The sequence below is a fragment of the Serpula lacrymans genome (assembly GCF_000218685.1).
Source record: "Serpula lacrymans var. lacrymans S7.9 unplaced genomic scaffold SERLAscaffold_2, whole genome shotgun sequence".
Lineage (NCBI taxonomy): Eukaryota > Fungi > Basidiomycota > Agaricomycetes > Boletales > Serpulaceae > Serpula > Serpula lacrymans.
This window is the reverse complement of record NW_006763291.1, coordinates 1,377,992-1,390,242: the sequence shown is the minus strand read 5'-3', so window position 1 is coordinate 1,390,242 and position 12,251 is coordinate 1,377,992. Positions and strand designations below refer to the sequence as shown.

Here is a 12,251-nt window from a genome sequence, read left to right as displayed (position 1 = left end):
GGGATGAAAGTCGCCATGCATGTAGGGATGACCACGCCTCTGTAGTAGAGCGATTCAAGAACATTCTCCAGTGTATTACTGGATAAAAACATCTGGCTTGGGTTTGCTGTGATTGGTCCCACTACATGCCCAAACGGAGATCTGGAGAGAGACCGAACGGACATGAACCAAAGTTGACCAAAGCTGTATATTCGCCAGAGAATGTTCTATGATTCGAAATCCTATGAGCTACTTTGTACGGTTTTTTTTATCAAGGTTTGTTATCATATGCACGTTATTGGCGGTTACCGCAACGAAGGCCAAGCAAATTAACAGCTTGCACGATGTCATGACAGGTGGATCCAAATGCTTTCCAAAACAGGTTTTTGGACTAACTTTCTTGACTTCTTTTTGCTTCTTTTCGGGCGCGTCAATGCCAAATAAGGGCAAACAGGCGCGACGCGTCGACGCGCCTTTCCAATTTAACTTTCAGCCCATAGTTCTATCATCCCCTCAATGGACACACGCAACGTGTCGTCCAATCCTGTGCTCTTGGCTGCTCCCAGAGAACAGCATCATATCAATCACACAGCTCACACCTTACCTGTGCGCGCGTCAATTCGGAGTCAACCCCTGACCAAAAAGGAACCCAGTCTTGAATCCCATCGACCAAACTCCTGCAAAACTGCAGCGGTCAAGGTCGAGCCTGCCACCGAGTCGGTCGTCCCCTACAAGCGTCTCTCGGATACGTCATTCTCTTTGCATGGTGTCAAACACGAGGAGCATCCTTATACACTGACAATGTCTCTGCCGTCTATCAAACGGCAGAAGCTAGAACACACGAAGTCGCCCCTAGCGCGCATGGATAACAACACTTCTTCCTCGTATCTGTCGCACGCTCTACAGCCTGCAATTCAGTCTCCTGGCGCTGAAGAAGCGCGCGTTAAAATGATGGACCTGCAAACGGAAATTGTCCGTGCACAAAGTGAACTGCAGCGTCTAGCCCAGAAGTCGAGGCTAAGCATGGAGGAAGTACAACAAGAGGCGAATCTCGTAAGGCAGATTCAGCACTTACGAAGTCAAGAACTCGAATACAACGGTACCCTCCCCAATATGACTCACTCAGCCTTTCCTTCAGGGGTTTCTGCTTTGCAGATGCGTCCCCCCACGCATTGGAATTATCTTTTGTACGACACCCCCCAGGACCCCCACGTCAACGACACATTGGACGAGGATATCGCCACGGCTTTACTCGAGTCGCGCGAAAAGACACCTGCATTATCATTCCAGAGTCCTCAGCCCCTTGCTTCTGGATCTGGTGTGCCCCTCGAAAGGGCTTCAAATTTGTTCTTCGATTCTACAGATCCCGGTCAATCTTCTTTCCCGCATTATATGCCTATAGAGCCCATACAAAGTGTCGTTGACGACCAGCGTTTTGATGATGATGGAGATTTCTACGGGCGGGGCAAAGATACCTTTTTGGGACCTGTGGCGAAGGCTGATGAGTGAGTATGATTGTTTGATCTGTGAGAGCTTATCTGACAATAAGCAAGCATCGAGAAGTTTTTAAGGTCTGCTGGTAATGCTGAACTATTCGACGGCAATGCTAGCGTCGATACAGCGTTAGAAAAACTCGGACTCCGTGGGATGTACCAGCTTCTCCCGGGAATGAGCGTTTCACTCATGCCTCATCAATTAATCGGAGTTGCATGGGCTCTCGACAAAGAACATGGCTCAGAAAAGGGTGGTGTCCTGGGCGATGAGATGGGTCTCGGCAAGGCTCGTTCTGTATTTTTCTACGTATTTGACTGTCTATAATAACCCGGTTCTGAATTGAATGTGACAGACCGTCCAAATTACTGCAGTTATGGTCATCAATGCGTCTCGCAACCCTATCTGCAAGACCAACCTTATTGTGGCTCCAACAGCGTTACTTGACCAGTGGCAGCTGGAAATCGACATGAAAACCAATAACAACATGAAATGTCTGATTTACCACGGTATGGCCCCATGGCACGCATATATGTCGCTCATAGCTGATGTACTTTCTATACATAGGCTCTAACAAACCCAAGAACAAGGCAGATATAATGAGATATGATGTGGTGCTAACCACTTATCATGTTTGTATTTTATCTCCTATAGCGGAATTCTGAATTAGACGAAATATATCCAGACGTTGGCACAGGAGTGGCCTGATTACGAAGCTGAGCAGATGCTCCAAGAAAAGCGTCGCAAACTACGCAAGAAAAACCAAAGTTTTATTGCAAGTGACTCTGAGGAGGAAATTGTTAAACCAAAGAAGAAAAAGAAACAACGTTAGTCTATATCCTTCTCGTCTGCGACGAATCGGGTACTGACCTTGGAGACAGTGGGGCTCCTTTTCCAGATGAATGTGAGTATTTGTATGTTGAAGAGATAAAAATGAGGAAACTAATCCTCCGCCAGTGGTATAGAGTAATTTTAGATGAGGCGCAGAATATTCGTAATAGGAAAACCAGTGAGTGCTTAGCGAAGTACTTGGCAAGGATTTCTTAACGCTCTTCAGGAAACTCACGTTGCGTGACGGAATTAGACGCCACATACCGTTGGTGTCTCACAGGGTAAAGTGCTTCAACCTGTGTGTTTATAAACTCTTAAGTTTTTGCAGTACTCCAATTATCAATGGTTTGATAGATGCCTACCCGCTCTTCCGGTTCTTGAAGCTTCGACCATGGTATGATTGGACAGAGTTCAACGGTCACATATCTAAGCTTGAGAAGAAGAATCGTAAGTCGAGTTATATTCTACGATACGCTAATGACTCAAAGGTCCGGTTCTGCAGCGAAGCTGGCTAGTGCTAGGTTGCAAAGCATTTTCAGGGTTATTCTTCTCCGCCGAAAAAAGGACTCCGAATTAGATGGAAAGAGATTGATCGAGCTGCCCCCGAAGAACGTCGAGATGGAGAAACTGACGTTCAGTCAAGAGGAACGTGATATCTACAAAATGGTAAAGTTACAGCGATCCTCCCGAATGAGTAGGCTTACAGTGCCCTTAAGGTCGAAGCACGCTCACAAGCAACGTTCAATCGATATCTCAGAGCAGGAACGGTCTTGAAGTCAGTTTCCTTTGATTTCACTATTTTCGTTCATCCTGACTTAGTAATTTATGTTCAGGAATTACACCCAAGGTTCGTTCTGGAATATGCAGTCCATTGGGACAAGCTGACCCCAAGTTCTTTAAACCGTAGTGCTGGTCATGCTCTTACGCCTGCGCCAGATATGCTCTCACCCTGCTCTCATTCAAGAAGACGGTGTCGCTCTTGTGGGACCTGACGATGTCTGTGCAGATAGCTCTCGCGATCCTCAACAAGAGTTGGCACGTGCTAGGCGGCTTGTATCGGCGCAATTCGTTGACAAATTGAAACACAAATACAAGGAAGCAGCCTTACGCCATATGCAAGAAGAGAAGGATGTAGGTGATAAGCTGTCGCTAAATGCTGACGCTGACATAATTTGTAGTCTACTGATGCAACCATCGACGACGAAGAATGCCCTGTATGCATGGATGTCTTCACTGACGCTGTCATAACTCCTTGTGCACATACTTTCTGCCGTGAATGTCTACGTAAGTATACTACGCAAGTTGTATCATTATCGCCCACTTATATCGTTACTAGTAAATGTTCTGAACACGCCACATGTCCAAGACATGGATGATCCTAACAAGTACAAGGCGGATGAGAAGCCATGTAAGCCAGTCTACAGCTATCTCTCACAGTATCCTCTGAACTTCTTTCACTACAGGTCCGTCATGCCGTGGTCCAGTATCCCATATCAAGATATTTGCGCGTGAGGCTTTCGAGCCCAGTGACTCTGAGCTCAACGGAGATGAAAAACACACTGCCAAGGCATTCGAAGATACTGACGATGAAATGGTTAGTATTTTTAATGCCAACAAAAGGCCAAGGAGGTTGATGAAAAGGCGTACGTTTGAAGAATCGGAGAGGGATGATGATGACCGTATGAGCGACTTTATTGTCCAGAGCGACGAGGAAGACAATGACGCTGAGCGTCATGTTATGAAGAAGCGCCTTGGGAAGCGCCGAGCCATTGTCCTCGACTCGGACGATGATATGGATAGCGAAGCCGAAGAAGTTATTTACGGCAAACGGGATTCTTCGATACCGAAAGAGCAAGTAAAAATGATGCCAAAGTTCCTACCATCAACGAAAATGAAGGTGAGGTTTATATGCATTAGCACTGGGATTTTGGCTAAGAATATCTCGCAGAAAATGATGGAGCACCTCAAAAAATGGGCTGAAGAGAACGCTGGAGAAAAGGTATGTACTTTCGGATCAAGTTGGAGGACATGGTATTGATCCCTTTTGTTCCTACCCCCAGACCCTAATCATCTCCCAATGGACTCAATGTTTGTTGCTCGTGTCCGATTACCTCACTGAGAATGGAATTCTTCATGTCAAGTTAGTCCTGTGCAATTTGGTCGATTCTCTCGTTTGTTTATACTGTATCCCCATTTTCCAGGTACCAGGGTGATATGAATCGTGCCAAGCGTGACCAAGCTGTCCGCGTCTTCATGGCCAAGGACAAAGCCCAAGTCATGTTGATGTCGCTGAAATGTGGTGGCGTTGGGCTTAACTTGACCAGAGCTAACCGTGAGCACAATTTCAGCCTTTAGTTTTATTCTACCGATCTCATTGTCTTGCAGGGGTGATATCCTTGGATCTTGGATGGAGTGAGGCTATCGAGAGTCAAGCGTTCGACCGTGTTCATCGCCTCGGACAGACGAAAGAGGTTTTCGTCCAACGTTTAGTCATTGCTGACACAGTTGAAGATCGAGTTTTGGCCCTTCAAGAGCGCAAGGTTTGTCGCCGCTATAGCTATTTATTGTTCTGTGCTGACATATTTTCCCTAATAGCAAAATCTTGCGGATGGGAGTCTTGGGGAAGGAAAGGGCAAGAATATCGGGCGTAAGTATATTGACTATCCACCGATCTTTTGCTTAACACATTGCTTGTTTATAGGGTTGAGCGTCCGCGAGCTAGCAAATTGTGCGTTTTCGTAACCTCCCTACTCACCTTAACATTGCTCACTAAAAGCACATAGTATTCGGTCTGGACCACAGGGGCAACGTGCTTTGAAGAATCTATCCATTCGTGGTGCATGAAGTATCGCTATAGATGTTATGTGTACCGCACGAAAGTCTTCATAAACGTATGCTTTTTCTTTTTCCATTTGAATACTTTACCGTCTTCCCTTCATGGCTAAAATATCCTAAAGCTTCAAAAGTGCCGTTGGCCATACCCTTCCATACCTTACATCACTGGCGACACTGGATTTGATTCACGTTATGTATTGATAGTCCCGCTTTCCTATGCTTTGCATGACTCGGTACAATATTATATTTTCTCTCGTATACTCTTTATACGTTGCATAGTTTACGGTATATTTCCACTTGCATGTAATTGCAAGTTTATACCATTGGTGTTATCCTCATAATTCAGTTTCAAGCTCAATGTGGTATGTCTATCTAAAGCAAGTGAGGTCATATCATATTGGAGGAAATACAAGCCATTCTCCGACCAGAAAGCGGCCGGAAATAAGTACGTCCGAATTGGTTTCCTCGAAGTTAGGATTCAAGATTCGATGTCTGGCATAAAATCACCGGGAACCAGTCGCCTTCTTCATCTGAGAGAATATCTTGTCTATCTCTGAAATGTTGCGGTCTGCGAGTTTCTGAAACTATAAAATACTCAGGTCAACTGGGAAAATAGTATTTAGCATGTACAAAGGTACCTCATCAAGTTCCACCGAATGTTTCTCATATTTGCCTTTCTTGACGCTCGCTTGTTGAAGCTTGCGGATCTGTACGCGACTGTCCTCGGCCAGACGTTGAGCACTAGTAGTGAGCGCCTTACGAGCGTCAACCGTTGGTCTGGGACCAAATTTTACATACTGTCAAGTGGAAGGAATAACACGGCGTACTTTGGTATAGGTATTTTGATTGTCCGGGTATCCTGTCTTTGAGGAACAATGTTGGGTAGTTTAGCACTGTATAGAGCTTGCTCGACAGCCTTCAGGGTCTACTAGATGATGGACGATAAAAAGGTGTCGATGGAGATGAATATGACAGAAACAAAGATATGCCCAAGCACTCACATGTTCTTCAAATACAGTGACTATTAACGTTGAACCGTCTCTCACACCGACAGTTGCCACCTGCTCTAACTTTACTGCCTCATTCTTTTCTTTGCCTGGGAGTTCAACTCTGACCGGCGAGAGTAATGCAGGCGTAACACGACCGTTGGCTCGTGTCTCGAGAGTGGCGACTTCCTTCCGGTACCATTCCACAGCTGTAGTCATTTTTGCTTCGGCTTTTTCATACTCGGCCCGCGCTGCTTCAGAAGTGATTGCTTGCTTAGAGCCTGGAACTAGGCTGGCGGTGGATTTGACCTTGGATTTCGAAGCGTACGTGCGCGTATGGGCTGTTGAGAGCCGAGATGGCAAACCATGGAATTGACCTCGAAGAGAAGCAGAAGCATGGATTCCATGAGCTTTCGTGAGGTTTCGTAAAATATGTCTACGAAAGATGGGCGTGAACGACATTCCTGTTCGTGGTTTCCGACGAAGTTACTGGTCAAGAGTGAAAGTACTATACGGGTTTACGTGGACGCGAAAAATTTGACTTACTTGTTTAGGATACATCCCCTATTGTAATTATGTACGTTAACCATGATGTCTAAATATGATGATGGCTTTAAAGCCAGTTAAAACTCCATGAAAAACATCTAGAGTACTGTATGCATATGGCTATAATATCCAGAGCTAATGATACGAATGGTGTTCCCATTCTATGAACTTCAATAGTATATTTCTTTTAACTAAATCTCGTGCTGAGTCCATCGTAGATCAAGAAAATTATGGCACTACTAGGTATTGATCTTGCGACAGTAACACCAGCACCAGCATAGAGCCCTCTCAATCCCTGTGCTCTGTACATCTCCTTGAAGGTCCCAAAGAAGGTTGCCCCAGGAGCGCCCTTTGCCCGGGGTCGCAGTTCCTCTTCCGTCTGCATGGCACTCTTCACCGAGTCCGCAGGGAACAACGCGAAATTATATGCAGCACCTGCACAAGCGCCCGATATAGCAGACTCCATGGGAGTAATGTCTTTCCTATTGATCTTGGATGATGATGTCCCAGATGCTTTTGCTCGTCGCTTCATTAGCTGAGTAGCGACGTACTCCTTGGAGGCGAACCATGCTGCGCCCCCTCCAGTTTCACGGATGAAAGTGGCAGTTTGGCCTAGCCAAAGGCCACGGAACCCCGTCGTCCTGAAAACGTTCATGAACACGGATATTGGACCGGGTAAATTTCTAGGTATTGATGGGGAGCTTAGGCTAGCCGTTGCCCCTGATCCGGTATGAGATGATGATATCGTCGTTGCTGCTGTAGTGGGTATCAACATTTGCACTTGCATTTTACATTTAACAAGTTCTATGGGAGTGCTAGCAACAAAAAGTAGTCATTAGTAAATGGCTCGCAGACACGGAAAAATGCACGCACAGAAAAAAGCTTGTAATGGCACCTGCACCTGCTCCAGCCAAACCAAGTTGGAGTAGTGACAGGTCTTGTGACAGTGGTTGAGCGTTAACCAATCGTATGATGTTTTGCATTTCACTATATGACACGAATAAGGATGCATTTTCTGCCATTGCACCAACAATGGGTGCTGGGAGTCCCTGGTTAATGCGAACTGGATTTAAGCCAACGAAGCAGCTGAGAATGAACGGACCTACGCACTCTATATAGTCCTCGTAGCCCTTCATTTTTCCATGTTTTTACAAGGCAATCAACGGGTCCACTGAAGCGTGCGGTTGAGTCCAAGACTTGCGACTGCAGGCGCACTTTGGTGAGGTCGAAAGGGTGTTCAAAAACCTTGGATATCATGCCTGCGATCTTCCAGGACGAACAGAATGAGCTTAGCCTGCAGCTAAAAAGTGATTAGGTAGACCCACACTTCCGAACGCAATATCTTTTGCAGCACGTAAAGCAGCTGAGCCTGAGTCGGGGCTATCCCAAGCAAGTGCATCAGGTGGTGACTCCATAGTGTCTACAGGGAACGTTGAAGAAAAGTTCCAAATAAAAGGAATGGGGAACGTTCGGACCAAGATGTATCGCTAACACATCGCTTTGTATTGGACGTGGACGCTGAGCGCTGATTCAGAGCGCCGGCTATTTTGCCTCCATAAGCGTTACAAAGGCGAATACCAAAACGTGATGCTGAAGGCAGCCTGTGACAGCGCACATGATATATGACCTTCACTTGGCTCACAAAATTTAAATCCCTGCCTCGTTCCTCGCGAATATAAGCATCGCTTCTCTCTCTCTTTTAATGATGTTAGCTGGTGTATCAGCGTCTATCCAAATTCCATGACGGAACGAAGAATACATTCACCTCAGCTGAGAGGCTCTGCTCGCACTGCAAAGGGACCATTTTCCCCTTCAGAACGCCCAACACGATGAACATGTCTGCACATAGGAAGGGTTCCTAGTGTGGCATAGCCGCATCATGTTACGTTCGATTTACTCGATAGATGGAGTCTGCGGTGTTACATGGGTTTTTTTCCTACTTCAAAACGCAATGTTAGGAGACAGGTATGCAATCAGTCTCTGTAACCTGTCTGAATGGTGTTTCGGTAGCCCTTAACGCTCGGCGGCCTTTTGATGTCCCCCTAGAGCTAGTAGTATCTGATTTAGACCTTTACTGTTGTGTTTGCTCCTAGAGGAGTCTGTGTCTCATCAAGGATAGCTCCAAGCTCCAATCGCGGATAGAAAGCTGCGACGTAAGCAATCACAGCCGTATGGTTTCATGTATATTATCTATTATCATGTGAGTAGTCCGTGTATGCATATAATAACTACTGGGTATATGTTGATTGTGGATTATATTAAATGGGTGATTTAGTCTGAAAAGAGTCCAACAAGCCCTGAAAACTGCATGTCCAATCAGTCCAATCACCGTAGAAAAAATCTAAAGCAGCTAAAGAAATGGTCTATCATGCGTCGGGAGGTACATGCATGGAAAGCGTACGAGGTGCTGGTGTTCGTGCTCCCATCACTTTGCGTCGTGGTTCTCTCGTCGGCTGCGCTCCGCTCGTCAACTCATCTCGGATAGGCGGATTGAGCTCACTTCTAGTCTCCGTGGCAGCGAGCTTCAAGAAAGAATTGGGTTCTTCCTGCTTTACCAGAGGTCAGCATTTACTTTAGGCATATTGGGTCAATGTTGTACTTGCTTGTTGATTTATGGAGCGGTCCTGTTCTGTTATACTAGAACTATTATCTCTCTACATAAAAGCGTCATCAGCACTCGTGTGGAGCTCGATATCAAATGTGGGCGCAAATACCTTGATGGTTTTGACACGAGTGACAGAACCACTGGTTGAACGTGAAAGAGAGCCTCGTTCCCGTTTCAAATCATGGTATTCGGATAATACCTCGTCAAATCGATTTTGCAGCTCTGCAAGTCCCTTTCTACATCTTGCAGCTTCTGCTCGGAAAATATCCCTCTCGCGTCGGATCTCAGCAAGGTCACTAAGTTGCCTCGCGTTTTCTGCCTGCAATTGTTGGATGAGCTTGCGTTGGCGTGAATGAACAGCTTGGAGGTGTTCGATAAGAGAATTTGTGCGACTCTCCATTGGATCTAATCTGAAGCAGCTACGATGATGGGGGACGTCGGGCAACTGGTGTACTATGGTATCGGCGACCTAGATCATGTTCTTATAAAGGTCAGGGAACTGGATGGAAGAGCTCGGACATCATCAGCATCTGAGGACGAGTGTGTTCCTCCTTGTTGTGATTTTGGGTGTATCGCCCCCACCCCTTGTTCTGCCTTGCTAATCAAACTGACAGCCACCTTATCTGCGCCTCTGGACGTCTTCTGACTGATATTCATGATGGTAGCTGATGGCATCTTCAAGCATATTCTCATACTTGGTCGGGAAATAGCCTATGTGTTACGGTAAAATGTCTTCGGGACACCTGGCTGTGCTTTTGTGCTTTTGTTTGATTTTGTCAATGTTTCCTGAGATAATTGGATGGGTGTTTCTGTGTTTGCAGCTGTGTAGCACAGCTTGGGATCATACTATTGACCTCAGGCTGGGGTTGCAATCTATCACTGGTTATTCCCGATGATATTCTTTACTGATGGCCACATCCATCGCTTGGGATTCCCGTCGTACATCGCACAACATCGCCTCTGCGGACGTGTGAGTGCAGACTCGTCTCACAGGTTTTGCGTTGGTCACACTTGCGGAACTCCAATTTAGCTACATTGTGTTGCACCAATTTTGCAATCCACCGCTGTGTGATTTGGGACCACTTACTCGGCCTAACACTGCAAAGATATGATCGACCACGTCCAACATGTTGAACTCTACCTTCCAACTGCTTGAAAGGATATGGATCAGCACCTTGAAACAATAGCCGCATGTGCAGGTGATTGATCCTCGAGACCTTTTCTGGCCAGTATCTCATGGTACGCAGTGTTGTTTATTTTGTCTCAATATGCTGTGAATAGCTCATTACAGCTGATAGCGACTCGTGTCTTGAATTCTGACGCCTACACATTTACTTTGATTTTGCGCTCCTCGTGTCAATATCCATTGTCCATTGTATTTTGAATTATTTTGTATGCCCCAGATTTTGCGGTATGTCTTTGGCAAGGTGATTCTATACATTAATCTTCTTGCTATTGCGTTGACAGGTTGTGTCAGTGTTTGCGCTTGGGTTAGCCCGTGTGGCTTTGAACATTGCAAGGATCACATCTGCCGCTATCTTTTAATCATGTCTTGCTTCCATTATCAGGCACAATAGCAACGTTGTAACGTGTTCAGTTATCTGCGGACCATACATCGGAGCAACGGATCAGCTGTACCCTGCGACCTGTTACATTATAGATCACACACCCGAAAGGCCCCCTATGCCTCTTACACAGTACAATGTGCGCACTTTGGTTCCTCAGATATGGGGCTTCTTGGTCGTGGCAGAAGGTCCAGAAGTTAAATCAAGAGATCGCATTACTATTTTATCTCCTTCACCAGGACTTTCACCATTTCGCGAAGTGATGGTTTCAGGGCAAACCTGATGATGTAGCTGCAAAACACGTGTTCCTACGACTCTGACGACGTCATGTTGATCGGGGAGGGAGCGAGGATCGTCGCTAAAGAGCCGGAAAAAACGGACCAGCGTATAAATGCGTACGTTGAGCCTTTCCGTCAAAATTATTATTAAAAAATATAATTTGTTCAGTAGCCCCATAATCAGTGTCTCTTTCAAACTGCCACTGCCATTGACATAACTTCCATGAGTACGCCATGAGTCCGACTTGGTTGTGGCACATCAACGGCGCACTATGCTCGTGTAATGTTGCAAATAATATGCGATTATTATGAGGCAATGTTGGAGTTATTACTCACAAAAAGTCGTTGCAAACCACGAGGACTTTGTGCAGGTTGCTGGCCTGTTTTCTCTACGGCATTACGACTCGGATCAGGAGGGCGCTGCCATCTGGTAGACTTTCCTGAGGCAAACCTGAGATACTTTGCCGGAAATCCTGTGGTGGATCGAATGTGGTCTTATCAGCTTAGCAGCGGCATGGGCATTCCAGCCAGCTACGACTGGTTTGTCCTGGTCAAGACTCTCACGAGTAGGTTTCGGATCCACACCGACAAACATCTAGGGGTTTTTCAACTTACCCAATTCGAGCCTTCAATGCAGAACATGCCAGAACCGGACAAGCTACGAAACATTGATTGCTGGTATCACTATCGATCGGTGTTCATGAAAGCCAGGAGGTCAGTGGTATGCCGGAATTCGCGGCACCGATTGGCCTATCTCCTTTTGTGACCAGTCTGTCTTCTTTGGCGCTACGAAGCCATATCGAGTAAGTCTGCTCTGCGTCTTCTAGCAGGCTGCATAAGACACCACTGTGAGCTAATACTCATTTCTAAATAACCTCGAGATTGTAACAGTTTAACTTGTATTTGCAAGGCCAGTTAGCTGCCAGGTTGCAGACCCAACTGATTTTGGTCACGTGGTCAAACCTTTATCTGCGCATTGTCCAGTAGGCACGCGTTACCGTGTTGGGGACCTCGTGCTTACTCGGAAACGGTCTCATCAAACATCTTTGCCAGTGATTCGGGCATGAGCGCGTATGCACGGTTCAATTCGCGGGGACCACGCCCTAGACGACCGGTCACACAATGCCGTGTTCTG

At 46.2% G+C, this 12,251-nt stretch overlaps 6 protein-coding genes across 6 annotated transcripts; 2 read left to right on the top strand and 4 right to left on the bottom strand.

The window, feature by feature from the left end:
* Positions 1-495: 495 nt before the first annotated feature.
* Positions 496-5,145, top strand: SERLADRAFT_433353 (uncharacterized protein; the record flags this gene model as incomplete). Its single annotated transcript, XM_007313543.1, has 23 exons — positions 496-1,484; positions 1,533-1,767; positions 1,826-1,979; positions 2,038-2,102; positions 2,156-2,297; positions 2,352-2,374; positions 2,428-2,479; positions 2,528-2,582; positions 2,630-2,748; positions 2,804-2,967; positions 3,018-3,076; positions 3,135-3,148; positions 3,209-3,432; positions 3,480-3,585; positions 3,638-3,709; positions 3,765-4,198; positions 4,250-4,300; positions 4,362-4,441; positions 4,503-4,633; positions 4,687-4,841; positions 4,897-4,948; positions 5,003-5,029; positions 5,078-5,145. 23 exons carry the CDS (start codon positions 496-498, stop codon positions 5,143-5,145), a joined length of 3,471 nt encoding a protein of 1,156 aa, XP_007313605.1.
* Positions 5,146-5,514: 369 nt separating this feature from the next.
* On the bottom strand, positions 5,515-6,636 carry SERLADRAFT_445187 (uncharacterized protein; the record flags this gene model as incomplete). Its single annotated transcript, XM_007313542.1, has 4 exons — positions 5,515-5,720; positions 5,775-5,913; positions 5,964-6,061; positions 6,138-6,636. 4 exons carry the CDS (start codon positions 6,582-6,584, stop codon positions 5,640-5,642), a joined length of 765 nt encoding a protein of 254 aa, XP_007313604.1.
* Positions 6,637-6,723: 87 nt separating this feature from the next.
* Positions 6,724-8,205, bottom strand: SERLADRAFT_457004 (uncharacterized protein; the record flags this gene model as incomplete). Its single annotated transcript, XM_007313541.1, has 4 exons — positions 6,724-7,483; positions 7,542-7,717; positions 7,779-7,934; positions 7,994-8,205. The coding sequence occupies 4 exons, from the start codon at positions 8,081-8,083 to the stop codon at positions 6,856-6,858; spliced, it is 1,050 nt and encodes a 349-aa protein (XP_007313603.1).
* A 599-nt stretch (positions 8,206-8,804) lies between these two features.
* Positions 8,805-10,014, bottom strand: SERLADRAFT_456996 (uncharacterized protein; the record flags this gene model as incomplete). The annotated part of the gene is made up of 3 exons (XM_007313540.1): positions 8,805-9,217; positions 9,268-9,322; positions 9,383-10,014. The coding sequence occupies 3 exons, from the start codon at positions 9,671-9,673 to the stop codon at positions 9,171-9,173; spliced, it is 393 nt and encodes a 130-aa protein (XP_007313602.1).
* Positions 10,015-10,164: 150 nt separating this feature from the next.
* SERLADRAFT_378092 (uncharacterized protein) lies at positions 10,165-10,658 on the bottom strand (the record flags this gene model as incomplete). Its single annotated transcript, XM_007313539.1, has 2 exons — positions 10,165-10,512; positions 10,572-10,658. The coding sequence occupies one exon, from the start codon at positions 10,464-10,466 to the stop codon at positions 10,176-10,178; it is 291 nt and encodes a 96-aa protein (XP_007313601.1).
* An 80-nt stretch (positions 10,659-10,738) lies between these two features.
* On the top strand, positions 10,739-11,235 carry SERLADRAFT_456995 (uncharacterized protein; the record flags this gene model as incomplete). Its single annotated transcript, XM_007313538.1, has 2 exons — positions 10,739-10,761; positions 10,786-11,235. The coding sequence occupies one exon, from the start codon at positions 10,957-10,959 to the stop codon at positions 11,119-11,121; it is 165 nt and encodes a 54-aa protein (XP_007313600.1).
* Between the last annotated feature and the right edge of the window lie 1,016 nt (positions 11,236-12,251).